The following is an 11,779-nucleotide window of genomic DNA, read 5'->3' as shown; positions in this document are numbered from 1 at the left end:
ATACTTGCTTAGATATATATTTTTTAATGCGTTAAAAAATATATTTTTATCATCTATTGCTCTTCACAATTATTTATGGGTTCAGTGTAATGTGGTTTTCTTTTGACCAACTGACATATGAAAACTTGTAATTAATTCACTTTTTTTTTTTTTGTAATCATTGTTGTTCATTGATGTTTAAGAATTTTTTGAGCCTGCTTCTTTATGCGAAGTATGATTATTAATATTTTTTGCTTTACAAATTACTTAATTTTTTCCTCTTTTAATTAATAAAAAAAATTATAATCCCATTGGTGAGATGAATCAAACATATGAATCGTCACTTTTATGGCACAATGACATCAAAAACTAAAAAGAAAATTGCAACTTACCATACTGAGAAAATTGAACAAAACCCTTTTTATAATATTGATGAAGAATGACCTTCTATGTAGCAAATAATCTCTTCATGAATGTTTGAAAATCTTCTTTTATCACCTGATGCTCTTACTCTAGCTAGCATTCACATGTCGAAGAGAGTTGTTTTTCATTCCAAGCCTGAGTGAATGCCTTCTTGGTACGTAGAGATAGATTCAACGGGAGCTTTAGGATCCCTTTTCCGATAGGTTCTGAATGAGAAATAAGTTGTCTGACAGTTTTCCGGTCACCATTTAAATGACATCACAGTTCTATCCAAAAAAATCGAGCTATTCAAATGAGCAGACACATCGATACAAATTCTACCTTCTCTGGAAGTTCAGTCTTCCAAAGAAATAAGCAAAAAGAGATGCAGTAATAATGGGAAAGATGATTAGCACAACACCGACAACACCCAAAAAGTTGTGGTGAAACCCAAAGTAATCACCTACAAAATCAGCAACAGTCATCGTCTCTCCAAACACTGATATTTCTTTGTTCACATCTCCATACTGCGAGGTGAGCATAGCATTTAATGTCCAAGATGAGGGGCATATATAATACAACCAAACCCACCACTTTGGGATGTACTGCAAGAAGAAAAGACCACCTTAATCAATAATTTGACTGTATATATCAGTATTCCCCTTGAAAATACCGGAAATAATCGAACGTGGCAGAGGGTTTGATATTTTGAAAGCTTACTGGTTTCGGCACGATAAACCCCGAGAAGAAATTCAGCGTTGTGTACGCAAACGCAGCTAAATTGGAGGCGACTTGAATGTTCGGTGTCAATGATACGAGCAGCATTCCTAGGTAGGTGAAAAACAGCAGCATACAAAACATGCTATAGAAAGACCAGAATATCTTACAGGCAGACAAGGAGTAGCCAATCATAGGATATGTGATGATCACATAAAGAATCCCTTCAATGAGCAAGTATGGAACCTCAACCAGCACCTACACGAAAAAGGAAAAAACCCCTAAACAAAATTATGAAAAGAAAACAAAAGGATTACAATCTAATTTCCATTTTGAACATGTAGATTCCGATATTCTAGCATTTTCTTCTAAAACTCGACTTTAAAACCCAGACTATTCCTTCAATTGGTGATGTAATAGGAACATCCAGTGACTTGTCAGGTTTGCTTCATAAGTACATAAAAGAACTAGAAACAAGGAACTGGTGACAAACTTGGCTGCAAAGAAACTAAACCTGTGCAAATGAATAGGCCCATGAAGAGTACATTCCTGCAAATCTTTCACGGTAGAAAACAGTCCGCTCTCTTGCAACAAATGCTAGGACTGGAGAACAATTGTTTATGCCGAAAAATATTATTATAGAGTACATCGAGCCAGCGATACTGAACAAGTCTTGCTGGTTGTTTCTACGAAATCGAGAATAAATTACCATGTCAATGTTCTTTTCCGAAAAGAGACCCTGCTACTAAATATCAAAAGCTTGCATTGACTTACATTTTATTTCCTTGCTGCCAGAACAGTAGGCCAAACAGGAGAGCTCCAAAGGACATAAAGACAATGCGCAAAAGATTATACAAAGGACTTCGCCAATAAGACAAGTGCTGTTTCCACAAGCATGCTTTGAGTTGCTCCCAGCCATTCTGCGGAAAACAGGTAGGAAAATGCAAGTCTTTTGAGCCAGGAGTTGGTGAGCTCAATTGCTTAACCAACTCTTTGTTCTCCCTGCAGTCAAAAGAGCAAGGGACTTTCTGTCACTCAAGTTACAAATGTACTTTCTTTTGGAATTCCAAGCACACATGTAGGTCCACATTAATTTTATACAATCTTAAGGATGGAGTTTAACTAAGAAGAGAGCATAAACCATGAAGTCCAATATTGATGATAAACCTCGTCACATTCATTGATCTTACTCATATAGGGTGGAGCCTTCATAAGCTTCACCAAAATCAACACCAAGATCAGCCTCTGCAGTTTTAGAAGAAACCTCTAACATCCATGTTGCTGGATTGTATCTGTTCTTAATCTTAGGCACTCCAGGAATATTCTACTCAAGAAAGTCAGGAAAGTACAATCAAGGTTGGATAATTGAAGTTTGTCCATTATTACCGGAAGCATTCCATCCGAAAGAATTGTAAAACAACTAACCTCAAAATACTCAATGACCTTGCTTGACCGCTCACCCAGTGGTCCTGAATATATTATGCGTCCACCAATTTTCATAAGAATCAACTGCATTGAAATAGAGAAATGTTAAGCAATAACACGCATTTATATCCAATCTGCAGATTTGCATATAAAGAAAACCTGACAGAACCAGCTTCAATATGTAAAATTCTAGTTTTACATGTCAATGCTATCCTCGTACAATGGAAGATAATCTGGCATCAGGTGGTATAAAACAATTTCCAAGAAGAAAATAAAATATGCACATTATCACTATTTCACCTCATCAAATGCCTCGAAGATATCTATACTTGGCTGGTGGATGGTGCAAACAATTGTTCTTCCTGTTTCAACTATGTTCTTCACTACTCTCATAACAATCGCAGCTGCTCTTGCATCCAAACCTGAAGTCGGTTCATCCATGAATATGATGGATGGATTGGCAACAAGTTCCACAGCTACTGTCAGTCGTTTACGCTGTTCAATTGATAAACCACTAATTCCGGGAATGCCTACTAAAGAATCTTTGATTTCATCAAGCTCGATAGTTTCAAGGACTTGATTTACAAATTCCTGAAAAAGAGAACAAAAAGTTGGAGAAGAATACCTCACCGCAATTCAGTCTTCACAATCAAGTTCAGGATCAATTATAATTTTTTCTTTTAAGAGGGTATCATACATATTTAGTTTTCGTATCAATTTCAGGAGGAAGCCGCAACCAAGCAGAATATATCACAGATTCTTCTACAGTAATCTGGGGGGAATGTATGTCTGTTTGTTCGCAGTAACCTGATACTCTAGCGAATGAATCCTGAACCTTTGGGTACCCACCAATTCTAATCTCTCCTTCAATAGTGCCTCCAGTTTTCCTCCCGGAAAGAACATCCATAAGAGTTGTTTTCCCGGCTCCACTAACACCCATTAATGCTGTAAGAATACCAGGTCTGAATGCACCAGTAATGTCTGAAAGAAGCTGGAGCTTCTTCTGTGGAAAACCACGTTTTCTCATTTCCTAACACAAAGACAGTGACGTTTGTTTGAAGACATAAGTTGCTCCCCGTATTTTATGATCATGCGGAATTCAAAGAAAAACTAGATTCATCTTGCTTACCAAAGGAGTATCAACATAGTACCGCACATCCTTAAATGTCATAGTAAGGGGCTCAAAAGGTAAAGCCATCCCTCCTGCAAAATTGATTGGTGGCAGTTGACACTGCTTTATAAACTGTAAACATTAATAGACTACAAAGAAAAAACTTTAAGATACTTTTTTATTATCTTTTCTACCCTGAAATCAGTGGAAGGATGAGAAAACAGTATGCTCACCCTTTTTATCTCCTGGACTAGATTTAGGACATGCACAGGTGAGGGTCTTCTTGTCGTTGTTTATGTCAAAAGAAGCACCATCATCTAGTTTTCCTTGCTGTTGATAGTATCTTTCATAAGAAATAATAGCTCGAGAGTTTCCTGGGGCTAAATGAGTACCAATGTTAAGTATGCTGTTAGAATGGATGCATCAACATGTTTTTTAAGAACCCTGCTAATAGAAATAAAAGATAAACTTACATTTCAAGAAGGTTAAAGCCAAAGCAAAGCCAACGTTGAAGAGCACTGTCAACCCAATTAAAGCTCCAACTGATATCCAGTAAAAATAGCCGTGAAAGTTCAATCCACGGCTTTCCAGAGTTTGCTGTCGTATGGTTGTGTTACCTGACACGGTCTGTGGATAGAAATAAAGAATGAATGACTTCACTGCATGGATGACTGAGTAAACTTTTTTTCTAGTGCAGATAATAGGAAGAACTATCACTCTCCTTCCGGGTCTCACAAATAATGATTAACCAGGAAAGAGCTTATAATTGCTAAGAAATTATTCCCTGCTAGCACTATAAACTTCAAGTCAGTTTAAGCGAAAATTTCAATCTCTCTTCCAGATGGTACAGCAGGAGGGGTAAATTTTCCCTCCCAAACTCTAGATTTGATAAAGATAATGACTATAGAGATCATTAGGCCCAATATGAAAATCATATGATCCATTTCCGAAAAGCTTCCTTCTCGGATTACTACGTGTAAACCTAATGGATGACTTCAAGTTTTCAATTTGTCGATTACCTTTGCCCACCTAGGAGTAAGAAACTCATTCAGACTTAAGCCTATTTCACCATACGCCAACGGAGAAATCCAAAATCCCCATCCCAACCACACAGGCATAGAGGCTGCAACAGAACAAATAGTTCAGCAAAATATTCTGAACAAATTCTAATGTCGGGATTATTAGCGGAGATGCACGGAAATCTTACGCTTTGGGATTAAAAAGCCACCAAATAGTAAAGTAATCAATAAAGCGAGTCCTCCAGCTGTCACTGAAGCAACCATAGTTTGGAAGAGGGAGGCGACAAAGCGAAACATGGATATTGATGTTGAATGTACCAGAAAGAGTAGAAGGAACTGGCGGAAGAACCTAAGAAACAAAACCAATAATCGATATAAAATTAAGATCATGGCATCCAAAGTTCCTATTTGTTCTTCTTCGCAGAAACTCAGAAACAATAATGGCTGTCATATATCCTTGGAATCCCATGACAACATTTCCTACAATTTATCTTAGTGGTTAGCTTATATTCTCCTTTCAAAAGTATAACTTTTTCCTCATATTTGATTGTGTCTGAAATGATGCTAACAACTTATTTGCACAGCTCGAGGATGTTATCTAAGTTGGATTCACATGCGTGACTGTGATACCCTAGCTCTTACACTATATTTATCAACGAGTCGCTTTAAATCCAATCTGCTGAAAATTTGTAACCCCTCGCCAGAGGCTTACCTTCCAAACTCTGGGCTGTAACCAACAACATAATAAGTAAGAGTTGTCCAAACAAATGCTTCCACGAGAGAAAGTGGAACTTTAAGGATAGCTGTGGGAACAACATAAGCCCAAGCAGGGTAAAAGCATAACTCTCTCTGCTTGTAAAAAACTGCAAGTCGGGATACAGTCATATGCAACTCTGGGATTCCATCAGAAAATAATATAGTCAATGCAAAGAATAAAGCGCTCATGTAATAACTTGCATGGATCGCATCAACAGCCATCCTTGTGCGCAGGAAGACAGTCATTGTTATTGAAGCAATGATCACTAGCTGTAGACAGGGAACCCAGAGATGCTTTCAGATAAGAAGGGACTGCATCAAAGAAGATTGTATATAATAAAAGGAAAAGGTGTTGCCTACAAGGAATATACCTGTGTACATTTAAAAACATAAATGAAAGAATTCCTCTTCATGAGAACAAATTCTCTCGTACTGCAAACTTTGAACAGTTCCCATTTCGATAATGAGTATTTTCTGAAGCATAAAGCAGTCTTGTGGCTATTAGACTTATCAAATGGCTTCATGATCTCCTCATCTAGCATCTGACCAAGCTGGCTTTCTTTGAATTTCTTAACAAACTGTTCTACAGAAACATAACTGTGAGGTTGTTCTGTGCAGTACCAATACTGCCTTTGATCTTTTCTAGAGATAACCTGCAGAGATTTGAATTGTTAAATGATGGTTTTTTTGTAATAGTTATAATTAGAGACAAACCTGAAGCATAAAGACTTGCCTCTTGAAGGAAGTCTGCAACTTCTTTTCTCTCAGGGCACCTAAACCCAGAGTCCTCGAAGAATCTGCAAACACTAGAACGTGGGCCATGATAAACAACCATTCCTTCTGCCATCAACATGATGTCATCAAAGAGGTCAAAGATCTCTGGTGCTGGCTGAAGAAGTGAAATCAACACAGTGGCATCGGTAATATGTGCCAAATTCTGCATACAGGACACAATCTGGAAAGTGGTCGAACTGTCCAAGCCATTTGATATTTCATCCATGAATAGGGCTTTCATTGGACCCACAACCATTTCTCCTGTAACAAAGAACCAGCAAATAGTTCATTGAAGCAAATTAAATCATATTCGACCTAAAACACTTGACACTTGTATGCAGTCAGTTTCATACATCATAACACACAGTACCTGTACTTAGTCTTTTCTTCTGTCCACCTGAGATACCTCTTCTCATAGTATCCCCGACCATTGTGTCGGCACAAATATCAAGTCCTAGAATCTGAAAAGTGAATAGCATGGAAAATATTACTATAGAAAACATACTTCAATAAGAAGCAAGGAGGATATAAGAACTTCAGCCTTGTAAGTGGAAACATGTAGTAAACAACCTCCAAAACGTAGTCTGTTTGAAGGGTAATTTTCGCTCCTTCTTCCGATATTCCCTGTCAAAAAGAGGAAAACATTCACTGTCACAACCATAACTTTTATCATAGATAAGCATGAAGGAAAAACAAATTGAAATTAGAGCTATAGTCAGCCTTGAGTAATCATCAAACATGGCCATTCATGTTGAACTCTCTCAAAATGTCTACTCTGAGAAACAAACTTCTGCTACGTCTAGGTGAACCTCGTGTATATGGCTAATAGAATCTTAGACATTCTTTGTGGCTGTTACCTTCATGTATGTATCCAAATCAGTATCTGGGAGAATCCCTGCCTGCTTCTCCTTTCTACCGATTTCCATCAAGATCTCTTCCGTGCAAGTACAATTTAGTTAATATTTACAATGAAATAGAATAATAGAATTAACTTGAGAGTGATTTAGATATCAGAATCAGCACTGGTGTTGCCAAAGAATTGTTACCAGCTTGGCTTCCTGTGCCCTGACAGCGTGCTGAAAAATCAACCGTCTCCCTCACTGTCATCTCTGGTATATGCAAATCATATTGGCTTACATAAGCTGCGGTTTTCTGAGGAACAAACTCTTCCAATCTGTGACCATTGTAAGATATTTCCCCTGCAACCTATATAAGAACATAAAAAACAGTAACCTGGATGGATAGTCTAGGAAAGTTTTAGTTAGCAGTCAAAGCAGCAATGTGATAAATATAATTAAGTACGAATCAACAGAATCATCTTGAATTTAGTGCATATACCCGGTGAAAATAAATTTTGGTAAACAAAACTCAGCTGAATTACATCTTTGTGAACGCTGAATTTCTTTACAGAATGAAAGTACTATTCCAATTTTCAGTGATTTCTAAAAACCTCTTAGGATACTGAAGCTTTGTTCTTTTCATCCCATGAAGGAATTTTTTTTAATGTTATTCGCGTAATTAAGAAGCATTAAGAAACCTTGAGAGAATTGCTAGGTTTCCCAGAGAGAGCCTTCAACAGAGTGGTTTTGCCACAACCTGGAGGGCCAAGCAGTAAAGTCATCCTGCAAGAAGATAAACTGAGTGAACTTGAAATATATCAGCAGATTCTGTATTCCTATTTCTTGTTCAACATGAAAATGAAGTAGATTGACATAAACACACAGATATATTCCTCTGAATACTAGAAGTTGCATGCTAGAGAATGTATAGGAATCCGATTAATAATCTTCTGAAAAGCTGAAGGTACAAGATGTCAAGATGTGCCACCTCATAAGTAACCAGCAAGTTGATTTGGTTCCGTACAAATATGAATTCATTCCCAAATAAACTCATGACCCTGATTTAAGAGAGAAATCTTTGTAAGTCTGCTAGCTATCACTATCTTGTGTTTTTCTCTGATTCAGAGGGAAAAGGGCCGGAATCAAAGCAGAGATTTGTTTAGTCACCACTTTGTCGGTTTGGTTTGTCAACAGGAACGAGACAAGATGTACAAGCGTACGTGTTAAATGTTTTAGTTAAAAAAAACTTCATCATATTTGAAGGCTACCTTCCTGGCTTAATGATGCCGCTGACATCTTTTATGATGCTTATCTTTGTTCTTTGTTTCGAACGTGACAGATTGGCAAACCCCTGTTCAGAAACAGATAATTCAAGGATTAAGCAGTTTGTAAATGTAAGAGAAACCAATTGAAAATGTTTCATTTCTACCATTTTCCAGACTCCAATAGCATAGATTCACATTGTTTGAATGACGTACATGTTTAACATTCATGGAGTCATATTCGCTTTCTATTGTCAGCTCAAGAGACAATCAGAGCAAGATAAGTTTTTCAACTTTTAGAGTTTAAAAAAATCTAATTTGTTGTTACAGATAGAAACTGATATCAACTTATTCTCATCATACACAGGAACTCACAGAGAGAATGCTCTTAGCAGTGCTCCACAGAGTGGGAAGAGGTTTGCCACGAACTACCTCGCAGTCTGCTTCAACACAAACATTTCTGTATTTCACTTCTACGGTGGGCAATTGTATACCAGCGCTGAAAAGCAAAGCATAACCAAATCAACAAATCATTTCGTGAATGCCTTTATCAACAAACATGCAATCATACCACGGATATGTAACCACACATTAAACATGCAGGCGTTAACGATATGCCGTGCGCATACAACAAGGAATGGCTCAAGTAGTAAGTACGTTTTACACGGTTTACTTAATGCAGCAATGTTTCCAATTGTTTTTCAGACTATCTGCATATTTTTGGATAAGCTAGCATGTAAAGATATGGTTAATTACATGTCAATTCTTTTCCTAAGTTTCTGCAACAATCGGAGATGATCATTTTCAACGTGCTTGATCAGCTTTTCATTGAACACATGCCCTTCTTGAGCTCGAAGTTTGGCAACATTAACAACCTTTCCCCCCATTGCATCTCCTTTTCCATTTGTGCCATCTTTCTCCTCCAATAAAGCAGTAGAAATCCGTTCAAAAGAAGGTAATCTCTCAATAGTACCCAAGCATTGTGATGCGTCTTCTTCATTTTCATTTCTACGATGGTTGGCATTCCCAGTTGAAAGCCTATGAAAACTAGGCTCGTGACTTCTGAATGAGGTTCTTGTGCTTCCTCCAAGCTCGGCTGACTCAATCTTCTTTGACTCTGTCTCATCAGAGTATGCCACCTGAGCCATTATTGGTTAAATTTGAATTTGAATGCTTCAGCTTGTTGAGTTATACATAAATAATCAAGATACTCAACACGTATGCGTGAGTGTATGGTTACAAGTAATGCAAGACAACACACACTCACGCTGCAGCAAGCAAATAGCCGCCATGCTATTTATAAACACAGAATATGTGATTAAGCGGAACGTCTTATGCTGCAGGCCTGGTAGCACAAACACAGGTCGACAGTCGAGTATTCTGCCGGAAGTGCCTATAATTAATTACAAAGCTGTGAGTTAAGGACGAATTGAAAACATATTACATTGTTAGGCCACAAACGCAAAACGGCGGATTCAATTTGTTTAATACGTCAGTAATTGATATATATATATATATATATATATATATATATATATATATATATATATATGAACCAATGTTTATGCCATTTCACAGATAGATTCGAATGTTGTCTTTCTTCAAGAAAGCAAATCTATGGGATGTGAACATTTGCCATCATCGTCTTGTAAAGTAAGCTTTAGAATTGAAATCATTGTAAAATGGAATTAAAAAAATAATCACAATTCTTGCATCGTGGGATTCTATACTTTGTACTTCTGTTGAGACGAACAACGATTACTGCAAGCATCGAAACGGAGACTGGTGGATCATTGTCGAAAACACCCCTCTCTTGTCAGCACGATAATTAATATATACAAAATTACCAATAAGAATACTCCAGGTACGTACTGATAGTTCTATTAAATTGTTTACTGAAACAATGCTTTGTGATAATGATCTATCAGCATCAATATTTAGCCGAATAAAAAGTATAATAATAGTAATTTAACTATTTATGTGCTTTACTAAACGGAAACTCTTAAGTAACGAAAGGAAGATTTTCTGATCACTCGGGAAAACTTATGTTGGGAATATGCAGATTAATGAGTAAAAATTGAAGAGCGGTCAACAATTCTTTTTGACAGAAATAAAATTACACAGTTATAGAGCTGTGAAATTCTAACAAAAGCATCAACTCACAAGAACATTATATTTAAGAGTATAGTAGTGGTTGTTTTTCAAAGTGTTTTTTATTCAAAAATATATTAAAATAATATTTTTTTATTTTTTAAAAATTATTTTTAACATTAGTACATCAGAATGATATAAAAATATTTAAAAAATATTAATTTAAAGCAAAGAAAAAAAATTAATTTTTTTAAAAATATTTTTAAAATAAAAAAATTAACATGTAATTATTATTTTTTCAATTAACCCTGTTTGTTATTACATTTCAAAAACGTTTTTAAAAACTTCCATAAGATATTAATTTATATTCTAGAGGCCAACAACAACATTGCCGGCGACAAATTGTTATATTCAGGGGGATCATCCTCCTCATTTAATGTTGTGTGCTCTTGCTGGCGATGCTGCTGGTGTTAGCTTCTTTAGAAGCTAGTGTTTGTATTATCATTTTTTATTAATCTTTAACGGGAAAAAAAAACCCCTCAACAGTATCTAAAGTACACGACTGAAAAAAAAAAATATTGTACCCCTGCATATAAAAGAAACGGCATAGGATAGTTAATTAATATTAATAATACAACAACAGATGCATCTACACAAAAATCGACCTTCGATAAGAAAAAAAAATACAAGATACAGAATCTACCTTCTCTGAAAGTTCAGTCTTCCAATAAAATAAGCAAAAAGAGAAGCAGTGACAATGGGAAGATGATTAGGACATCACCAACGACACTCAAAAGCTATGATGGTACCCAAAGTAATCCTGGATAAAAGCAGAAACAGCTTTTGGCTTTTAAAAAAGTTTGAAGAAGTATCATGGTTTCTTTTTTCTGTAGTTTTTTTTAATAGGGATATTATAGATGATGGATTAAAAAAATGTTTTAGGGTTTACATGATGGTTAATATAGTAATTTGATATATGAATGATTTAGAAGGTGTAATTGATGTTTAGAATGTTCATACTAACTTAAAACAACTTGATTGTGGACTAGAATTTTAGGTTTTAGGGATCTATAGAATTTTCTAAAACTAGTAGATCGGGATTCTAGAATCCTGGTTGATCGGTTGGCTTGAAGTTGTTGGTGGCTGGTTGGTCTGGAATGGCTGATCAGTTGACTTGTGATGAAGGTCGACCAATTGGTTATTTTGGTTGATCGAGAAGTGAGGTTTGAAAAATATTTATTATATCTTGACATCGGAATATCTATTATATCTTACCACTTTCTATTTAATATGATATTCATTTGTTTTGATAATTATACAAATATCTATTATATCTTGATATCGAAATACTTGTCAGAAACTTCATACTAACAGAGAGTGGTTAGTTTATGTGCACATAATAGT

The 11,779-nt window shown here is 36.1% G+C and overlaps 1 protein-coding gene across 2 annotated transcripts; it reads right to left on the bottom strand.

Moving 5' to 3' along the window:
- Positions 1–719: 719 nt before the first annotated feature.
- Positions 720–9,432, bottom strand: LOC133695726 (pleiotropic drug resistance protein 3-like). 2 transcript variants are annotated; one of them, XM_062117659.1, is made up of 24 exons: positions 9,041–9,432; positions 8,660–8,783; positions 8,291–8,373; positions 7,721–7,805; positions 7,230–7,389; positions 7,041–7,117; positions 6,754–6,807; positions 6,554–6,644; positions 6,143–6,444; positions 5,781–6,062; positions 5,366–5,679; positions 4,842–5,002; positions 4,654–4,757; positions 4,108–4,261; positions 3,868–4,014; positions 3,653–3,726; positions 3,221–3,553; positions 2,824–3,114; positions 2,524–2,607; positions 2,289–2,422; positions 1,873–2,100; positions 1,613–1,784; positions 1,102–1,356; positions 720–986 (listed from the first exon to the last, which is right to left on the bottom strand). In XM_062117659.1, exons 1-24 carry the CDS (start codon positions 9,430–9,432, stop codon positions 720–722), a joined length of 4,368 nt encoding a protein of 1,455 aa, XP_061973643.1. The 2 variants fall into 2 exon arrangements, with proteins under 2 accessions (XP_061973643.1, XP_061973644.1); XM_062117660.1 differs by having other exon boundaries at positions 3,653–3,723.
- Positions 9,433–11,779: the final 2,347 nt, after the last annotated feature.

Source organism: Populus nigra, chromosome 6 (genome assembly GCF_951802175.1).
Source record: "Populus nigra chromosome 6, ddPopNigr1.1, whole genome shotgun sequence".
Taxonomy (NCBI): Eukaryota; Viridiplantae; Streptophyta; class Magnoliopsida; order Malpighiales; family Salicaceae; genus Populus; species Populus nigra.
Note: the sequence above shows the minus strand (reverse complement) of the source record. Positions and strands in the feature narration are given on the sequence as shown.